Below are 20,633 nucleotides of genomic sequence, written 5' to 3'. Positions count from 1 at the left end.
ATCATTGATTGTGTCGTTGCCCTCATTCCACCTGTGTACTTTCAATGGCACGTACTGCTTTAGCCCTTCCCCAGAGGATCATGTCCCTATGACAAAGGTGCAATGCGTTGGATGCATACTATGCCTTGTTGTACACAGCACATTTGTTCTAATATGTCTCTCTGTGACATGTGGCTGGTGTATTGATGTAGTCTCACTTGTTCATCCTCACAGGTGGGCGCCTCTGCCAAGAAGCAGATATGGCTGACCGCCGTCAGTGCCATGAGGAGTACGGATGGTCGGAAGCGGCGCCTGTCCCAGGTGAGGAAACGCTGGCAGGATATCCGGTGCTGGACGCGGAGGATCGCACGGGTCCTGCTGGGGGACTCACCTGAGACCCATAAGAACCGGGGGCGCCGCCGTCTGACCCACATCCACAAGCGTGTGCTGGCGGTGGTATTTCCAGACTTGGAGAGGCGCTTACAGGAGAAGCAGCAGCAGGAAGGGGGTAAGTACATGTGTGTTTGTTGTGTGTCACCAGCATTTGTAAGTGCACAGTTGCATGGATTCACTGCCAGGGTTTAAAGGTGCTGTGCAGATCCAGTTACCCACAGTATAGCTGTGCTCTCCTGCCTCCCTTCCCCTCCTTGCAATGTGTTCCCTGGTCTGTGTGTAGTCACTCCTTCACAAGGTTATCTAGGCTGGCACTTTCTCCACGTGAACTATGCCTGTAGCATCATGTGTGGGGGTGGTGTGTAACAGGTTTTGGGACTTTGCCTGTGCCCTGTCCAGTTAAGTACATGTGGGTTCCATGTCAGTTGGCACTGATGCCGAGTCCAGACATGGGAGTTAGTCTCTCAAGTGTCATGCCTTACAGCGCGCATGTCCTATGTTGTGGCCTGTGACATGATGTGCATGAGTGTGCGATACGCATAGTGCAGGGATGGTGGCGTGTGTTGCAGTCATTCCCATTCAGGACCATGGAGTTGTGTGGCCACTACTGTCCCCTGGGGCATATTTTCCTAGGTGTCATGTGTGTCATCACAAAACGTGGACACTCTCAGTGTCTACAGCATAGGTTGTGCTCTGTGCCATTGTCCCCTGGCACCATGTATATTGACGTGAAATGTAGTACAAGTGTCCACTGTACAGCCTGACCTGATTTCCCTTGTTCATAGTCACAGTGGCCAGTGCCTGTGTGTCTTGTTACAATCATCTGAAGATGGCCATTTGTACATGATTCTTTGGACAGGCGCACCTTGGGAATTTGGCGTCCAATCTTGCATTTATGCAGCCCCTGTGTATTTCACCCAGACTAAGAGATGTAAGTGCTTCCTGTGTCTCAACAAATTGTCTCATGTAGGGGGTGGTTTGTGCGGGCAAAGCCTACATGTCAAAACCTGAAATATCTTTGCTAGGTCTGGCCAGTGTGTGATGTTTGTCTGGACATACACTCAAGGTGCAGTGAGACAGTCATGTTGGGCATGTTTTCAGTATTGCCTATGCAGCATGCGCCTCAAGTTCATGGATATGGTCCCTGCTCATCCCTATTTTTGGAAACGCTGTTTGGTGCAGATGCAGTGCTGGATTGTCCCCAGGGCCTGGCTCCTATGTCAAACTCCATTTCATGTCATTTGCAATTGTGTCATGCTCTCCATGGTTTTTCAGTGGCATGGTGGGTCTACCAACTGTGTGTTGCATGCCCTACATCTGTACCTTGTTTTGTAGATGTTACTGATCTTTCTTTGCAGGCTATGCACTGTAACTGTTAGACCCGGCCCTCGTAACCTATTCAGACCTGACCCCTGCACCTCACACCAGCCCCGAGCCCACGGCCTAGCCGATCCTTCCCACCAAAACACACACACCCGACCCGGACTTCCCCCGTCCGTGGCCTTCCTCCTTCGGCCACCCCGGGCCAGCGTGCCCACTTCATGCACCAAGATGGCCACCCAGCCCCAGCGCGACCCTGGCCTAGAGGCGCCACTCCGGCTGGAGGACATCGCGCTCCCCTTGGGATGAGAAAGGGAGGAGCATTTTCCATCACACCTCTGTGCTTCCCTGGGAAGGTGGATTTCGATCGACCTGCCGGCCTCCCCGAGGGCTGGCTCCACGCCTGCTGGGTGTCTGGGGCTCCTCCCGACCCGGCCCTGAAAGGATCAAAGGACAATGGCAGGAAACCCCCAACAAGCGACCCCCAGGTGACAAGACCCCTGCCTACACAGACTCCGGATATCAAAGAGGAGTCGCCCTATAACAAGGGGTGCTCTGGGACTGTCCGGCAGATTCGCCTTGGAACACCTGAGCCCTGCTGAGTGACTCGCAGCTCCCCTGAAGATCGTAAGACCTCCGAACTTGTGCTTGAGCCCTGCTGAGTGACTCGCGGCTCCCTGACGATCGTAAGACCTCCGAACTTGTGCTTGATCCCTGCTGAGTGACTCGCGGCTCCCTGAAGATCGTAAGACCTCAGACCTTGTGCTTGAGCCCTGCTGAGTGATTCGCGGCTCCCCGAAGATCGTAAGACCTCCGAACTTATACTCGAGCCTGCCGAGTGACTCGCGGCTCCCACAGACTCTCTTGGTCCCGCCGGACCCCACGACGACAAGCGCATCCCCCAGCTCGAGGATTGTGAGCTGTGCGCCGGGTACGCTCCTGCATTTGATTCTTATCCCCAAAGACTGTCCCGCTACCTCCTAACCCCCCTCCAAGACTTTGTGATCCCGGGCTCTACTTGTATATGTTTTGCCTTGCTGATCATAAAGATCCCACAACTCCGATCTGATAAAGATTTGCTCTTAAGAACTTCTCGTGTACTGTCTCTCTGTCGTGTGCTGCCGAGTGTACGATCCTAGATACGAGGTTCCTCCCCTGAGGAGTCTCCCGCCAGTGCCCGGCTACGATACCTCGAGGGTGGGTCTCAGGGCAGTCAGGGCCCTTCCGGGCCCCTCTGAGGTCGCCTTCTAACATTGGTGGCAAGCGACGGGATTCGGGCCCATAATCTAGAGATCGTACCGTGAACGGCTGACGCACTACCGACAAAGAAGGCAGAAGGAAACGCCGCGGTTCTCATAGAAGACAACGCCAGTACCGTGTTCCAGGTGGAACAGCTGGAAGAGTACACTCACAAAGAACTAAAGCAATTCTGCAAGGAACTCAGAATCGCTACCACTGGTCTCAACACCAAAGAAGATATGCAAAAGGCACTGAAAGCTTGGGTGGATTCTGGAGCCTCCCGCCCAGAAGGAGCGGGGGAGCCCCACGACGAAGCTGGACCGTCCCAAGGAGAACGCAGCAGCAACCAGGTGCGAGGCTTCGTACCAGACGGGGGCCTATCCCCGGAGGAACTCGCAGACAGAGAAAAAAGTCGCCATCACGAACTCGAATTAGCCAAACTCAAAATTGAGGGCAAGTTGAAATTAGCAGAGAAAAAGCTAGCAGTAGAACAGTTGCGAGTACAAGGAGAACTAGAAGAGAAGAAACTCCAACGAGAACACGAGGGAAGGAGACTTCAACTGGAACATGAACGCAGCTTGAAGTAAATAGAACTGAAAGCAAGAAGCGAAGAAGCGCGGCCCCCGGGGAACCGGGAGGCGGCCGCCCCGACGGAGCAGAAGGTCCACATCCCCAAGGATGTGGTCAAAGAATATTACAAGAATGATGACATTCAGCAGTGGTTCCGGGCCTACGAGGTCGCCATGACCTCCCATCGGGTCCCACAGAAGGATTGGGGGGCTGGGTTATGGGGACGATTCCTGAGCGAAGGGAGAGACACCCTGCTCGACCTACCCACCTCCATGCAGACCTCCTATGAACACATGAAAGCGGCCCTCCTCACAAGGTACGGCCTCACCCCGGAGATGTACCACCAGCGGTTCCGGGACTGCAGGAAGATCCCAGGTACCACCTGGGTGGAATATGTGAATTTCTTCAGCCGCGCCTTCGATGGGTGGGTCAAGGGCAGCAAGGTAACCACCCTGGAAGAACTAACCGACCTTATGTTGTGGGAGCACCTGGCTGCCAACTGCTTTGTGGAACTACGTCAGCATCTGCTCGACAGCAAGCTCACGGACCCGAGTAAGCTGGCTGTCGAGGCGGATCGCTGGACCAACACCCGGGTCTCCGGGGGCCCTGTAGGAGAGTACCCCCGAGCCAGTCAGGGACCACCCCGCCAGAGAGGGGGGGGAAACCAGGGAGGGCAGAGAGAGTCCCAGGCTAGTCCCCCGAAGTCCCAATCTCCACCTTTCCCGGCACCCCCACCAGCTGTATCCGGCCCCCCCCTGAGACGGGGGCACTGGGTAACCATCACTTGTTTTCGTTGCCAGAAGCCCGGGCATTAGGCCAACGACCCTGAATGCCCCATGGCCCCACGCACCACCCAGGCAGCACCCCCCGCTAGACAGATAGCCAATGTAGCCCTGGGGGAGGAGGTTGAGGAGGCCGAGGAGTGGGAACCCGCCGCTATGGCCCTAGTATCCTTAGGAGATAGAGAGATGGTCCCTGGGAGCCTCCTGCCCTCTAACACAAAGAAATATGGGCAGTTCGTAACGATCAATGGCCACCAAGTAGAAGCCCTCCGTGACACAGGGGCCAGCATCACCGGGGTCCTCAGCCACTTAGTCCACGAAGACCAGGTCCTCCCCAACGTATTTTGCCCTGTCATTTCAGCCGACAACACAGAAAGCCTATGTAAGGTAGCCCTGGTGCCCTTTGAGTGGGGAGGGGTGGTCGGCAAACTGAAGGTCGCAGTGAGAACCTCCCAGCCCGTCGACTGTCTCCTGGGGAACGACCTGGAAAGTTCCCCCTGGGGACAAGTTGAGCGCAAGACCCACCTAGGGATGCTGGGCCTCCCTGAGTGGGTGTGCGCCACCACTCGATCCATGGCGGCTCGACTGACCCCCCTGGGGGACGTCGACGACGCCCCGGCCCCTGAAGATGGGATGGTCCCGGCCGAGGGTCCCCACATCCCCCCACCAGAAGAGTCGATCGCCAGTGACGAACCCCCGCCTTCCGACTCCACCCCAGACACCGAGTTAGGCGATCTGCCCGAATTAGCCCAGTGGCGCCACGAGGGGGGCCCCTCCCGAGAGGAGTTCTGCTGAGAGCAGGCTACCTGTCCCTCCGTGCTCGGGCCCCGGCAGCAGGCAGAGGCCCAGGCCGCAGGCGACCAGACGGGGACGCACCGGGTATACTGGGAGAATGACCTTTTGTACAGCGAACAGAAGTCGGTGGAGCTAGGGTCCGGCCGGGTGCTGGTGGTACCCCTACACTTCCGAACCCTCCTCCTGGGCTTGGCCCACGACATTCCCCTCGCAGGCCACTTGGGTCAGGACAAAACATACAGTCGCTTCGTGACTCACTTCTACTGGCCCAGAATGAAAGCGGATGTGGAAGCCCACTGCAAGTCCTGTCCCACGTGCCAGGCCAGTGGGAAGAGTGGAGGGAAGCGCAAGGCTCCCCTCCAACCCTTCCCTGTCGTCAGTACCCCTTTTGAGCGGGTCGGGATCGACATTGTAGGACCTCTGGACCCCCCAACTTCCCAGGGGCACCGGTTCATCCTCGTCCTGGTGGACCATGCCACCCGTTACCCTGAGGCCATCCCCCTGCGTACCGTCACGGCCCCCGTGGTGGGCAGGGCACTGATGGGAATCTTCTCCCGCATGGGTTTTCCCCGCGAGGTCATGAGCGATCGCGGTACCAACTTTATCTCCCAATACATGAGGTCCTTATGGCAACAGTGCGGGGTGTCCTACAAGTTCACCACCCCGTACCACCCCCAAGGAAACGGCCTAGTAGAGCGGTTTAACCGGACTATGAAGGGGATGATCGCGGGCCTGGAAGAGCCCCTCCGGCATAAGTGGGACCTCCTGCTCCCCTGCCTCCTATTCGCATACCGAGAGGTTCCCCAGAAATCCTTGAGTTTCAGCCCATTTGAGTTACTCTACGGGCACCCCGTCAGGGGGCCCCTCAGCCTGGTCAAGGAAGAGTGGGAGGCGGCGTCCCGAGGCCCCCCGAGACGTGTTCCGTTACGTCCTGACCCTCCGAAATCAGACTAGGAGGTTCCGAGAGATGGCAGAGGCCAACCTGGAGGCGAGTCAGGAGGAGATGAAGCGCTGGTACGACCAGAACGCCGCGCTATTCGAGTTTCAGCCGGGCCAGCTGGTGTGGGTCATGGCCCCCGTGAAACCCTGCGCTCTCCAGGATAAATGGACCGGGCCCTTCAAAGTAGTTGAGCGGAAGAGCCCGGTCACGTACTTGGTAGACGTCCAGTCACCCCGGGACCCCCTCCGGGTCCTCCACGTGAACCGCCTCAAGCCCCACTTTGTGCGGACGGAGCTGAGCCTCCTACTGGCCACTGACGACGGGTCCGAAGAAGAGTCAGATCCTCTCCCTGATCTTCTGTGCACCAAGGAGAAGGACGGCTCCGTAGAGGGAGTGAACCTCTCCCCGTCTCTCACTCCCCAGCAACGTGAGGATTGCCGCCAGCTCCTAGGGCAGTTTCCGGACCTTTTCTCCTTGGTCCCCAAGGTCACCGACTGGTGTGTCCATGATGTGGATACCGGGGACAGCCTGCCAGTAAGACACCGAGCCTACTGAGTCCCTGATCGGGTCCGGTCCTGTATCCAAGCCGAAGTCTCAAAAATGTTGACCCTAGGCGTGATCGAACCCTCAGACAGCCCCTGGGCCAGCCCAGTAGTCCTGGTCCCAAAAGCAGCTGCCCCCGGGGTCGCCCCAGAACTCCGCTTCTGTGTGGACTACCGGGGACTCAATGAAGTCACCCGAGCCGATGCCCACCCCATTCCCCGAGCCGACGAGCTCATTGACCGGCTCGGGGCTGCTCGGTTCCTCAGCACCTCCGATCTCACCTGCGGCTACTGGCAAATTGCGCTCACAGAGGGAGCCAAGGAGCGGACCGCCTTCTCCACCCCGGATGGGCACTATCGCTTTCGCGTGATGCCTTTCGGGATGAAAAATGCCCCGGCCACCTTCCAGCGACTGGTAAATAGAGTCCTGGCCGGGCTGGAAAAATTCAGCGCTGCATATCTCAACGATATTGCAGTTTTTAGTTCCGAATGGAGTGAGCACCTCCAGCACCTCCGGAGGGTGCTAACCGCCCTACGCCAGGCGGGCCTCACCGTGAAAGCCAGCAAATGCCAGATTGGGCAAGGTTCGGTAACCTACCTGGGGCACCAGGTCGGAAGCGGGCAGGTCGCCCCTCTACAGCCCAAAATCGACGCCATCCTAGCCTGGGAACCCCCCACTACCCAAACAGAGGTCCGAGCCTTTCTGGGCCTCACGGGCTACTACCGGAGATTCATCCGGAATTACGGCAGCCTGGTCGGTCCCCTCACGGGACTTACGTCCAAGAAACAGCCCAAGAAGGTACAGTGGTCCCCTGCCTGCCAAGAGGCGTTCAATGCCCTGAAAACGGCCATGTGTACGGCCCCCGTCCTCCAGGCCCCCGACTACTCCAAAGAGTTTGTGGTACAAACTGATGCCTCTGAGCATGGCATCGGGGCAGTCCTCTCCCAGGTAAATGACCAGGGTCTAGACCAGCCCGTGGCCTTCCTCAGCCGAAGGCTGTTGCCCCGGGAGCAGAGATGGAGTACCATCGAGCACGAGGCATTCGCCGTAGTCTGGGCCCTCAAGAAATTACGCCCTTACCTGTTTGGCACCCATTTCAGGGTCCAAACCGATCATCGCCCCTTGCGATGGCTCATGCAGATGCGAGGAGAAAACCCCAAGCTTCTGCGGTGGTCAATCTCCCTCCAGGGGATGGATTTCACCGTGGAACATCGCCCTGGTACGGACCACGCCAACGCCGATGGCCTCTCCCGATTCGTCCGCCTCAGCGAAGAGAACCCCCAAGAAGATGGGTAGTTCTCTCCGGCTTTCAGCTGGGGGGGACGCGTGTTAGACCCGGCCCTCGTAACCTAGTCAGACCTGACCCCTGCACCTCACACCAGCCCCGAGCCCACGGCCTAGCCGATCCTTCCCACCAGAACACACACACCCGACCCGGACTTCCCCCGTCCGTGGCCTTCCTCCTTCGGCCACCCCGGGCCAGCGTGCCCACTTCATGCACCAAGATGGCCGCCCGGCCCCAGCGCGACCCTGGCCTAGAGGCGCCACTCCGGCTGGAGGACATCGCGCTCCCCTTGGGATGAGAAAGGGAGGAGCAGTTTCCATCACACCTCTGCGCTTCCCTGGGAAGGTGGGTTTCGATCGACCCGCCGGCCTCCCCGAGGGCTGGCTCCACGCCTGCTGGGTGTCTGGGGCTCCTCCCGACCCGGCCCTGAAAGGATCAAAGGACAATGGCAGGAAACCCCCAACAAGCGACCCCCAGGTGACAAGACCCCTGCCTACACAGACTCCGGACATCAAAGAGGAGTCGCCCTATAACAAGGGGTGCTCTGGGACTGTCCGGCAGATTCGCCTTGGAACACCTGAGCCCTGCTGAGTGACTCGCGGCTCCCCTGAAGATCGTAAGACCTCCAAACTTGTGCTTGAGCCCTGCTGAGTGACTCGCGGCTCCCTGAAGATCGTAAGACCTCCGAACTTGTGCTTGAGCCCTGCTGAGTGACTCGCGGCTCCCTGAAGATCGTAAGACCTCCGACCTTGTGCTTGAGCCCTGCTGAGTGACTCGCGGCTCCCCGAAGATCGTAAGACCTCCGAACTTATACTCGAGCCTGCCGAGTGACTCGTGGCTCCCACAGACTCTCTTGGTCCCGCCGGACCCCACGACGACAAGCGCATCCCCCAGCTCGAGGATTGTGAGCTGTGCGCCGGGTACACTCCTGCATTTGATTCTTATCCCCAAAGACTGTCCCGCTACCTCCTAACCCCCCTCCAAGACTTTGTGAGCCCGCGCTCTACTTGTATATGTTTTGCCTTGCTGATCATAAAGATCCCACAACTCCGATCTGATAAAGATTTGCTCTTAAGAACTTCTCGTGTACTGTCTCTCTGTCGTGTGGTGCCGAGTGTACGATCCTAGATACGAGGTTCCTCCCCTGAGGAGTCTCCGCCAGTGCCCGGCTACGATACCTCGAGGGTGGGTCTAAGGGCAGTCAGGGCCCTTCCGGGCCCCTCTGAGGTCACCTTCTAACAGTAACCTATGTAGATTGGACTCATGTGACATATGTATACAGGTGTGTGATTAATTGCTGTCTCTTCACCTTGCCCACAGCATCGTCGGGGGACACGGAGGGAGACATGAGCACAGACGGAGCGGAGGGACCGAGCACCAGTGCCAGCGTTGACATCGTGGCCGGCACATTGAGTGGTACGGAGGCGGAGGAGAGTGAGGCCGAGGACCTGTCCACTGGCACGACTGAATATGAAGCTGACTGGTCCGAGGATGATCTCTCCGAGTGGGCGGAGGCTGCACCAGCAGCTGACAGCGGCACAACATCGCACCCCGCCCCCTCCATTGCCATCAGCCGCCTCCCACTTGCTCGTGTCCCTTCCCAGCGTGCCCGGTCACCACATGTCTCCTTCCTGCCAGGCACCGCACCCCCTGCCCCTGTCTCCACTGCTGCCGCCAATGCCGAGTCTGTGGACATCCAGCGGCAGTTGCAGATTGGTCAGGCTGCGATCCTTAATGTCCTCCATGGCCACAGCCAAGTGCTTCACAACATGGAGGCATACTTGGAGGGCATTTTTTCATCGCAGGCTGACCAACGCCAGTTGCTGAGGTCCATAGACTCGACACTGACTGCAGCAGTGGGTCTCCTGCAGCGCTACGTCCCACCCACTACCCCTGCCCCATCCACACTTCCCACTCCCATGCCTGTCCCACGTACACCCAGACGTCAGCATGCACCCACCACAACAGACACAGGCACCACACCAGCAGGGAAGGACAAGCGCACACCTCCTGGCACGCACACACAGGGTGAAGTAGGCACACCCACTGGTTCGGGGGGCAAACGTAAGTCATGCAGCCAGAGTGGGAGTCCGCATTCCACCCAATCCACTCCCTCCAAATCCCCTCCCCTCAGCTCTCCTGGCCACATATCCAGCAAGGACTCCTTCATGGCCGCTCTGTCCCTGAGCCCCACTGTGACACCACCCCGCAAGCGGTCAAGGGAGTCCCCGGTCAGGGTGGTTGATTCCCCCCCCTGTCCACACCCTCCCCCTGTGGCGCTGCGACCCATCCATCCGCCCCCCCCCTCCTTGGGGCCTGTGGTTCCTTCGGGTGCAGGGGAGACGCTGGAGGACCTTGCAAAGGTGTGCAGCGCCATCCTGGCCTCCGCCTTTGGCCCAGACCCACCCCCTGTGGTGGAGTCCTCCATCCCTGCACCCACGACGCCTACCCTTCGCCCTCATGTCCCTGCGGTGCCTGGTCCTTCCCCCCCACATGATGCCCTCCCCGCTCTGGAAGACGATGGAGTCTGACTGTGCAGGCAAGCTAGGGGACACGCATCCCACTGTGTCCCCCACCTCGATTGGAACTTTGGTTAGCCCTATGGACATAGTACTTTTTGAACTTTGAAGTGAAAAACATATGTTTCGGATGCTGATTAAAGCAATTTATTTTTCCTTTGTACACTACTGTCTGTCTGGTATTGCTGTTGGTCGACCTGCCCCATTATTTTGGGTGGTGATTATGTGTTGGGTGTGTGGGAATTGTCATCTTTTGCTGGTCATAGGGTGGATCCTGGTATCTGTGTGCCATCACAAGCTGTTGGCTACATAACTTTGTTCATGTAAGCAGTTACTGCATGGTGACATCGTCCCAAGGTGTGTTCCTTCCTCTGTGTAACCTGACTTCTTCCCTGCAGGGTATTTCCAATATGTGGGGCTGAGCTGTGTCTACATTAGCTGGGTGTGTGACGGACTCGTTAGACTTGGCCCATGCATGCTGAGCGATGTCTCCAACTGCATCATTCGTGGCGTCCTTGGTGGTCACTGTACTTGTGTATGTAGACTGTTGCCATGACTTCATGTGTACATGTATTCTTGTAGGCGCTATGCATATGTATACTTCCAGCTTCGCACACATGTGGTACATGTACTGCAGGATCTTTGTGCACCTGACTGACATTTGTGGGCATTGGATCTGTGGGTACTCCACCCTTTTCTTTGCAGGGGCACTGCTGTGAGTGTTAGGCACCCACCCCTCCTGTGGCTGGGCACTGCTGGGAGTGTTAGGCACCCACCCCTCCTGTGTCTGGGCACTGCTGGGAGTGTTAGGCACCCACCCCTCCTGCATCTGGGCACTGCTGGGAGGACTCTGCACCCACCCCTCCTGCATCTGGGCACTGCTGGGAGGACTCTGCACCCACCCCTCCTGAATCTGGGCACTGCTGGGAGGACTCTGCACACTCCCCTCCTGTGTCTGGGCACTGCTGGGAGTGTTAGGCACCCACCCCTCCTGCATCTGGGCACTGCTGGGAGGACTCTGCACACACCCCTCCTGTGTCTGGGCACTGCTGTGAGTGTTAGGCACCCACCCCTCCTGTCTCTGGGCACTGCTGTGAGTGTTAGGCACCCACCCCTCCTGCATCTGGGCACTGCTGGGAGGACTCTGCACACACCCCTCCTGTGTCTGGGCACTGCTGGGAGGACTCTGCACCCACCCCTCCTGTCTCTGGGCACTGCTGGTAGGACTCTGCACACACCCCTCCTGTATCTGGGCACTGCTGGGAGGACTCTGCACCCACCCCTCCTGTCTCTGGGCACTGCTGTGAGTGTTAGGCACCCACCCCTCCTGTGTCTGGGCACTGCTGGGAGTGTTAGGCACCCACCCCTCCTGCGTCTGGGCACTGCTGGGAGGACTCTGCACCTACCCCTCCTGTGTCTGGGCACTGCTGTGAGTGTCAGGCACCCACCCCTCCTGTCTCTGGGCACTGCTGTGAGTGTTAGGCACCCACCCCTCCTGTCTCTGGGCACTGCTGGGAGGACTCTGCACCCACCCCTCCTGCATCTGGGCACTGCTGGGAGGACTCTGCACCCACCCCTCCTGCATCTGGGCACTGCTGGGAGGACTCTGCACACACCCCTCCTGTGTCTGGGCACTGCTGTGAGTGTTAGGCACCCACCCCTCCTGTCTCTGGGCACTGCTGTGAGTGTTAGGCACCCACCCCTCCTGCATCTGGGCACTGCTGGGAGGACTCTGCACACACCCCTCCTGTGTCTGGGCACTGCTGGGAGGTCTCTGCACCCACCCCTCCTGTCTCTGGGTACTGCTGGTAGGACTCTGCACACACCCCTCCTGTCTCTGGGCACTGCTGGGAGGACTCTGCACCCACCCCTCCTGTCTCTGGGCACTGCTGTGAGTGTTAGGCACCCACCCCTCCTGTGTCTGGGCACTGATGGGAGTGTTAGGCACCCACCCCTCCTGCGTCTGGGCACTGCTGGGAGGACTCTGCACACACCCCTCCTGTGTCTGGGCACTGCTGGGAGTGTTAGGCACCCACCCCTCCTGCATCTGGGCACTGCTGGGAGGACTCTGCACACACCCCTCCTATTTCAGGATATGTACGCTTAGAACATACACGTGTGTGGGTTCGCTCTATGCATACGCGGGTGAGGGTACGGGTCGTACTTACACTGTTGTGGTGGGGGGTACGCTCCATGCATACGCGGGTGGGGTTACGGTCCGTACGTACACTGTTGGCATGGGGGTACGCTCCATACGTCCGCGGGTGAGGGTACGGGTCGTACTTACACTGTTGGGGTGGGGGGTACGCTCCATACGTACGCGGGTGAGGGTATGGGTCGTACTTACACTGTTGGGGTGGGGGTACGCTCCATACGTCCGCGGGTGAGGGTACGGGTCGTACTTACACTGTTGGGGTGGGGGGTACGCTCCATATGTACGCGGGTGAGGGTACGGGTCGTACTTACACTGTTGGGGTGGGGGGTACGCTCCATACGTACTCGGGTGAGGGTACAGGTCGTACTTACACTGTTGGGGTGGGGGTACGCTCCATACGTACGTGGGTGAGGGTACGGGTCGTACTTACACTGTTGGGGTGGGGGGTACGCTCCATACGTATGCGGGTGAGGGTACGGGTCATACTTACACTGTTGGGGTGGGGGTACGCTCCATACGTACGCGGGTGAGGGTACGGTTCGTACTTACACTGTTGGGGTGGGGGGTACGCTCCATACGTATGCGGGTGAGGGTACGGGTCGTACTTACACTGTTGGGGTGGGGGGTACGCTCCATACGTACGCGGGTGAGGGTACGGGTCATACTTACACTGTTGGGGTGGGGGTATGCTCCATACGTACGCGGGTGAGGGTACGGGTCGTACTTACACTGTTGGGGTGGGGGGTACGCTCCATACGTACGCGGGTGAGGGTACAGGTCGTACTTACACTGTTGGGGTGGGGTACGCTCCATACATATGCGGGTGAGGGTACGGGGCGTACATACACGGTTGGGGTGGGGGTACGCTCCATATGTACGCGGGTGAGGGTACGGGTCGTACTTACACTGTTGGGGTGGGGGGTACGCTCCATACGTACGCGGGTGAGGGTACGGGTCGTACTTACACTGTTGGGGTGGGGGTACGCTCCATACATATGCGGGTGAGGGTACGGGTCGTACATACACGGTTGGGGTGGGGGTACGCTCCATACGTACGCGGGTGAGGGTACGGGTCGTACATTCACTGTTGGGTTGGGGGTACGCTCCATACATACGCGGGTGAGGGTATGGGTCGTACATACACTGTTGGGGTGGGGGTACGCTCCATACGTACGCGGGTGAGGGTACGGGTCGTACATTCACTGTTGGGGTGGGGGTATGCTCCATACGTACGCGGGTGAGGGTACGGGTCATACTTACACTGTTGGGGTGGGGGGTACGCTCCATACGTACGCGGGTGAGGGTACGGGTTGTACCTCCACTGTTGGGGTGGGGGGGTATGCTCCATACGTACGCGGGTGAGGGTACGGGTCGTACTTACACTGTTGGGGTGGGGGGTATGCTCCATACGTACGCGGGTGAGGGTACGGGTCGTACTTACACTGTTGGGGTGGGGGGTACGCTCCATACGTACGCGGGTAAGGGTACTGGTCGTACTTACACTGTTGGGGTGGGGGTACGCTCCATACGTACGCGGGTGAGGGTACGGGTCGTACTTACACTGTTGGGGTTGGGGGTATGCTCCATGCATACGGGGGTGGGGGTACAGTCCGTACATATCCGTACCCACGCTGTGGAATGCTTGTGCGGGCCGTATCCAGGCCTTTGCCACGTGGGTACAGCCGTCCCGCCATTGTTGGAATGACGTAGGTGTGGGCGGGGTACGACTCGTACCCACGCTCTTAAGGCGTGGGTACGGGACGTACCTGTATTGTTGTGTTGTCGGTTCGCGTCGTCAAGCACTTCCGTTGTGGCGGACGCTGGCTTTGCTGGACACGCGCCCACCCCCATGTAGTGACCAGGGCCTGAGGGTCAGGTATGTCCAGGGCATGTGTGCTGTGTGACTTTGGTGGGGGATTTGTGGCCTGCCTCTGGTCCTGCCACCCCCCCCTTTCCCCCCTCCCTTTGTTGTTCTGACCTTCTGCGGCGTCTGCGTCCGAACCTGTAGAGGAGGTCGACTGCTATGAGGGCCGGGATGACACGTAGGTTCGGGTCCATGTCTGTCCATCACGTACAGGTACTCCTTGTTCGCGTCGTCCTGATTTCCCGGCAGTTTTTGGCAGCCGGAAAATATTCACCGTGCGGGATGACGTAGGTGCGAATCGTGATTCCTGGTTCGTGAATGGCAGGCTGCGTGCATCCCGACGTCACGTCGGCGCTTTCCCGGATCGCATTTGTACGTTTACTTTCGTCGGTCGGGGTTTTGTACGATTCGTACGGAAATGGGGTTTCCGTGCGAATCGTAATTCCATGTTTGTATATTTTGACGACCGGGTACGCGTCGGACGGAGAATATGCTCCGTCCGACGGTTCGTACCCGGTTTTTACAGGATCGTGATCGGCACCAAAATGTATATGCAGCATGCAGTCTTTCATCAAATACAATGTACAATCATGTTAAAATCCGGCGAAAATTGCTCACAATCATATACATCAAAATAAAAAAACAATAAAAATAGGAGACCCTTTCTACACAGTTGTGTGCTAACTGTTGCGTAAATTGACTAACACTAAGCATCAAGTTTGTATACTGGTAGGTTTTACAATTTATTCCTTCCCAGAATTTCTTGTGGTTGAACTCAAACTTAGTTGGCCTTGACGCATTTTGGTGGTACATCGCTTTATTTAAAAAACACCTTCATCAGGACACCATTTTAAGGGAACTGTTTCTCTTTCGATTATTTAACAATGGTAATCTATATAGGGAAAGAAACATATAGGAGAGGGATTTTAGTTTCTAGACTGTTAATCCACTGCCCCTCCCCTCCCTATTCTCAAATACATTACCACATTTATTTACAAAAAAAAGGAGAGGCAAATCTCTGAGCATATTCATGTATGCAACCCAAAAATCCATTTGCGCTTAATATCTAACCTTGGTGGTTTTGAAAAAAGTCCCCACAATTGGTGACCCATAACATTCTATCAATTTACATGCTTCATTATAGCCATATTTACATCCACATTCTTGCATTTTTTAAGAAGAAGGATGGGGAGAAGGGAAAAGAAAGGGGGAAGGGTAGGGCAAAAAGAGAGTTTTAACACTCACCACTCCTGGTGTAGTGTATCTCGATTTGGCAATAATTGTGCTTGTGGCATGTCTATTGCTCACAAATGTCACTTTGCATCTTGATTAAAATCACTGTTGCGTGGTTACTGTGATACAAAAGAAAAGGTTTATACTAAATGGCATGAATTTAAAAAGATTCGTTTTTGACCTTTTTTTATGGGGGGGAGTTGCTCAATGTCTTACCTCCCAAATGAAGTTATTCTGTATATGGATGAGCTCTTCGTTTTTCCTTTTGCTTCAGGGAAACTAGTTCTCCTGATATCGTCTGCCTCTAGGGGACAATGTACCCTTTTTCGGTTCGATTCAAAATTTAAAATGGCAGGTGGTAAATAATAATTTTACTGAAAAGAAAAGACATGACATCACATATTTTTAGTAAAGATTAATGTATCAAGCATTTGGAAAAAGTACTCATTTTCCTGCCTTGAAGAATGTCTTCCATTTTCTATACTGTTTCATGGCTTCTGGTATTATGAATCTTGGGCTACGAGAGCTACCGTCTTTCTAAAATTTGTCAGTCGCCTATCGTGTTTCCTTAAAATATAGAGAATACCAAAGTATTGTACTGGCAGGAGTATAATAGTACTTTTGTCATATCAACCGGCAGTCACGGAAGAAGTACAGTTCTGGTACCTTCAACAGCCAGAACAGGTGCAGGCACTGTGTAAGATGGCCCAAATTCTTTCTTGTCCACTATTTTTTCTCTGACCATGTCCCCAATCTTCATGACCCAGGCAGGTTTTGCCCATACTACTTTCCCTTCCACAGTGGCGGTGTGTTTCCTTTGGACGTTACTCTGTAAAGCTCTGTATTCTCGCAGGTCCTGTAAAACATCCAAATGATCATTGATGTCAAATGGAGTTTCAGCTGCCATTGCACTGACACTATCAAGGTCTGGTACCCACATTCTCATCCCAAACAGGAGCTCATAGGGTGTACGACCCCCCAGGGATTTTCTTGCCATGTTATTAAAGGCCCTCTAGATCCCTTATAGATGATTGACCCAACTGCCACCCAAGCCTTGTACCCTAGCTGTTAAGGAGTGCTTTAAGTCCAGGTTCTTCCTCACAACGACCGTATTTTCCTCGGGATGGGAGGGGGAAGAGCACTGCAAGGACACACCTATTCTTCCCATGGATTTTTTGTAAGGCTGAGAGCTAAACGCCAGACCCTGGCCGGAATGTAGTATACAAATTGCATATGTTCCGATAAAGATTTGCAAATCCTTTATAACAGTTCGGGCTTCAGCCGAGTGCTAGGGCCAAACCAATAGGAATCTAGAGCATGAATCTACTGCCACCAAGATGTTTTTGTAAGCCCCATCAGAGAGAGTGAAAGGGGACACAGTGATCCAAATAGACACATGCAAGAGGTTTGTCTGAGATCAATAAAGGTGCTTGTGGTGTACGTGCCATGGTGGAGCCTTTCATCTGCTGGCAGACGTTTCATTTGAGGACAAAGTCCTTGGTCAGTTTAGTGAGACCTGGCCACCAGTAGTGCTGCTTCAGTAATTAAACTGTAGCAGTAATCCCTGCATGTGCTAAACCCTGACCCTAATGTGCAGCTAGTATCAATCCCAATCTGCGATCAGTGTTTGGTATTACTCTATCCCCCACTCCTGGAATCTGAGCATACGGAATGCTTTGTACATCTAACTTGGAGGAGTACTTGAGTGGAAAATCTTTTGGTAGTGCTGAGCTGTTGCTCTTGGCATTGACAGCTATCATAGTTGTTCCATCTGACCTTGTACTAGAACAAGTGATTGCAGCAATGGCAGCAGTTTGAAGTGTTGCCTTGGCAGCTTCTTCCGCCATTGAATTCCCTTCAACGTGCACGCCAACACGTTGATGACTTAATGTTTGGCTAACATGAGCCTGTGACAGGCCTTCTTTCAGACTCGATACTTGTTCCCAAAGCATCTTGTGCTTTATTGTACAGCCCTTCGAATCTCGAAACCCATGTCGGTCCCAATAGTGAAAGTATTCTTTGTAAGACTGGATACAGGAAAATGAATCACACACGATAAGTGTGGGGAATTTGCGATTCGTATTTTGTAGTGCCAGTATCAGGTGTAAGGTTTTGGCACATTCCTAGGTTTACATAGTCTTTTAAATCTGGGGATGCATCAAAATCCATGGATGCTGTATGGGAACACCCACTGCAATGCCCATGGAATACCTCCCTTGCACTGCTGTTGCTTTACAAAAAGTAATGCAACAGCGACACAAGGGTCTCGTAAATATGCCCCTTTGTGTATTACAGTCAGTTAACTTTAAGCACTAAATATGAACCTGGTCGTTTCCAAACCCCAATATCATATGAGTCTCACTCACATAATGGAAGGGGGTGCAAAGGGCCATATACAAGTGCAAACGTTTTCTAGAATCTCTACATCAGAAAGAGACCCTCCTTTTCTCATTCTCACTCCAAATACTCCAATTCCACAGCAATGTAAATTGACCTCTGATATATGAGACTCAGGAGCACATTGCCTTATCTTTAAATAATTCACTAACTGAATGCTTCACTTTAATTAAAAAAACTACAAAAAGAAAGGAAATAACTTTAAACCTGAAGGATACACAAAATCAGTGCTGATGTGTGCCTTCTAAAAATGACCAAGTATTTTATTGTCAGTTTCAAATAACCATAACAATGTACCTTGTAATATTATAGACTTTTTATATCACTAGAGCAACTACCAAGCATCAAACAAAATTGCCTAGAAATAACTTTATGAACCTCTTGCCTGGCATGCTTGCGATCTGCCAAAAAATAATGATGGTAACTGGTATTTGACATTATTTATTTATTCAGCCTTAATAAAATCTCTTTTTTTCCATAGCTCAGTGAAAAGTATGGCACAGTCTTTACGATCCATATTGGTTCTCGACCACTGCTTGTGCTTTGTGGTTATGACACGGTGAAGGAAGCTCTGGTGGACCAGGCGGATGACTTTAGTGGACGTGGACACTTTCCACTTTTCTATTTAATCAGCAAAGGATATGGTAAATAATTGACACTTTTTTTACTCATCAAACAGAATCTGTGGGATAGTGCATCACATCTAACGATGAAGCTGTAAAAAAGTATTTGAAACCCACACTGATTTCTCGATTTCTGTAATATGTATTTATCTAGTCATTTCATTATTTATTTATGTTTTATTGTCACCAAGGGCTTACTTCAGATAGCTTGGTTACACAACATAAGAATCACCAAATTGGGAACACATTCAGTAGCTGATTTAACTCAGTTAGGATTCATAATTGTGAATTTTGAAGTTAAAGGTGACATTTCTTCCGCATTTAATATAATAATTACGTTTTCAAATATATATCTATATCATGTGGTCTATTTTTCTTGGACTCAAATAATTTTGCTGGTTTTGATGATTAAAGTGATGTTAAATTGATTGGTGCTCCATTGCCTGAGGTTACTCATTCCGCCCATTGCTGGTTATATGTTGATGGACAATTCTTAATTGCTAAAAGTAAATTTAGAAGTTATTGGTCACACCACTCCCGTCTCAAATTACATACTGAATGTATTGCTAAAATTGGTCAAACTACTCTTTCTCTTGAAGGAGATAAGTTTTTCAATTACGAGAAGTTTAGTAAGCATTTAATAAAACATAACTCAAATAAGATTCAGGTAGATAATCTCCACATGGGGAGTTAAACAAATTAAGTTGGAAAAAGGACCTCAAGTCTGGGCTCTGACACTAGCAGCCTTTGAGAAAGTGGATTACTAGTTGGGGATGGATGGCAATCCACCTTAAGTAATAAGGCCACTACTCGTGTTGGGTCGAGTAAAGGTTTAATTAATTTAGACCGAAGCCCCATCCCTGGTTGCTTTGGCACAGAGCAGACAGGCTTAACTTAGAAAATGTGAGAAGTATTTAGAAGTACCAAAACAGTTGCAAAGTTGAAAACAGAACAAAATTAAAAAGCCCAATCCAATGTGAACAAAACAACACCAAAACCTACCTAAAATCCAATATGGGGAAATTAAAATATGGATTTATAAAGTTTAAAATAAAAATTGTGGCAAAATGAGTTAAGCACCAACTGAGTTTATCTGGTTGCACTTCATCAATACTTAGGAACCATTTAATTCCAAATTGGATGGAGAGCATGTCATATACAGGGACCAGTTTTGACCCACTTGGAAGTTTTACCTTCTGACTTAGCCTCTTAAATGGAAGTCAAAATTCCTTAGTGGGCAAGGCAGCTAGCTGTGGCTGAGAGGGGTCAACGAGGCTGGATAGATGTCAGGTAAGCTAACGGCAAAACCGTTGATTGTTTTTTAAAAAAAAATATGTATTTATTTTTCAATTTTCATGTAAATACATAACCCAATAAAGCTATTACAGTCACGTACCTCAGGCATTATTGTCCATCTACAGCTGTCAATAGTATTCAATGTTACAAAAGAATGCTTAACATGCTTCTTAGGACACACAGGTACACCGTACATGGAAGATAGTGCATGGGAAACAATGTGAAACAGCCTTGTAGCAATTACCTCTGACTGGGAGTCTGGTCCGATGTTATAACAATGCCTCCCTTCAGGGACCCCAGCCCATAATAATTTCTCCACAACCCCATATCTTATAGAACTTACGGGGACAGCCTCTACTACTATGGGGTCGATTCCGATCCAGGTCGGACAGCGCTCTGAGAGCTGTTCGTAGCCTTACCTTGCGACCGACACGTACCCGTAGCCGGTCCATCCTGTAGATGAAGTACGATGCGCATAGCTGCCAAAAACCCGACCGACACGTAGGCTGTGATTCAAGCTCCATTCTCCGTCCGAGCCGTAACTCCCAACACCAAACCGAGTCGCCCGGAAGCAGTATTCATAGCAGTTTCCACCCTGACAAGTACGAGACGTACTTCCTACACGCCGGACGGATCTCCACATATGGCATGTCACAGCATCCGGAAAAGAAGCATATCAGCTACGAATCACGCCACAACT

At 53.5% G+C, this 20,633-nt stretch overlaps 1 protein-coding gene across 1 annotated transcript in view; it reads left to right on the top strand.

The window, feature by feature from the left end:
* The window catches only part of LOC146798113 (cytochrome P450 2C16-like), a 383,825-nt gene that overhangs the window by 58,951 nt on the left and 304,241 nt on the right, over nt 1-20,633 (top strand). Inside the window, exon 2 of the mRNA XM_085625338.1 lies at nt 18,496-18,658. Coding sequence (XP_085481464.1) covers nt 18,496-18,658 — 163 coding nt within the window. The remainder of the gene's footprint in view (nt 1-18,495; nt 18,659-20,633) is intronic.

The sequence above is a fragment of the Triturus cristatus genome, chromosome 9 (assembly GCF_964204655.1).
Source record: "Triturus cristatus chromosome 9, aTriCri1.1, whole genome shotgun sequence".
NCBI lineage: Eukaryota > Metazoa > Chordata > Amphibia > Caudata > Salamandridae > Triturus > Triturus cristatus.
Note: the sequence above shows the minus strand (reverse complement) of the source record. Positions and strands in the feature narration are given on the sequence as shown.